At 44.0% G+C, this 914-nt stretch overlaps 1 protein-coding gene across 1 annotated transcript; it reads left to right on the top strand.

Moving 5' to 3' along the window:
- Positions 1 to 299: 299 nt before the first annotated feature.
- On the top strand, positions 300 to 816 carry LOC107743090 (surfeit locus protein 2-like). The gene is made up of 2 exons (XM_016556200.1): positions 300 to 462; positions 541 to 816. The coding sequence occupies exons 1-2, from the start codon at positions 315 to 317 to the stop codon at positions 786 to 788; spliced, it is 396 nt and encodes a 131-aa protein (XP_016411686.1). The 5' UTR covers positions 300 to 314; the 3' UTR covers positions 789 to 816.
- Positions 817 to 914: the final 98 nt, after the last annotated feature.

Genomic DNA, 914 nt, shown 5'->3' with positions numbered 1-914 from the left:
TACAGTACACTACACTATATTACACTACACTACAGTACACTATATTACAGTACACTACACTACCGTTCACTACAGTACACTATATTACAGTACACTACACTATATTACACTACAGTACACTATATTACAGGTCACTACACTACACTACAGTTCACTACAGTACATTACACTACAGTACACTATAATACACTACAGTACATTACACTACAGTACACTATATTACAGTACAGTACACTACACTACATCATTTTAAAAACGATTAATCGGAAAAAATCGTGTTTTTTTTTTTGGGGCCCAGCCCTAGTTTTGATTTCATGTTGAATTCATATTCATATATTTGCATTGTGTTTTTCCTCAGAGATCATCTCTTCTGCAAGCTCACGTTACGTCACATCAACCGTGTGCCGCAGCATGTTCTGCGTCACGTCAGCGGCAGACGCTACAGGAGGGCTCTGGAGCAGTGTAAGTCACACAGCCGCGTTTCTTTGACCCATCACAGCTCTGCATGACGTTACTGAGCGCTTGTGTTGTTGTGGTCAGACGAGGAGTGTGTCCGGCAGGGTGTGGAGTTCGTTCCTGTGCAGCTCAAGAAGAAGAAGAGACCCAAAGAGGCCGCAGGAAGTGAGGGTCGGGCCGCAGGAAGTGAGCGACGAGCCAGCAGGAAGCAGGACAGCGGCGTCTGGACCCCGAACTCGAGCAACGGCGAGGACAGCGACTCCTCGGACAGCATGTCCGATCTTTACCCACGTCAGTGCCACACTTCGTTAATAATGAATAATCGCGATTAATCACATCGATTAATCACATCCAAAAATAAAAGTTTTTGTTTACATAATATATGTGACCCTGGAGCACAAAACCAGTCATATGGGTCAATTTTTTGAAATTGAGATGTATGCATCAGCTGAAAGCTG

The sequence above is a fragment of the Sinocyclocheilus rhinocerous genome, unplaced genomic scaffold, assembly GCF_001515625.1.
Source record: "Sinocyclocheilus rhinocerous isolate Xijiao unplaced genomic scaffold, SAMN03320098_v1.1 scaffold36604, whole genome shotgun sequence".
NCBI classification, from domain to species: Eukaryota; Metazoa; Chordata; class Actinopteri; order Cypriniformes; family Cyprinidae; genus Sinocyclocheilus; species Sinocyclocheilus rhinocerous.
Note: the sequence above shows the minus strand (reverse complement) of the source record. Positions and strands in the feature narration are given on the sequence as shown.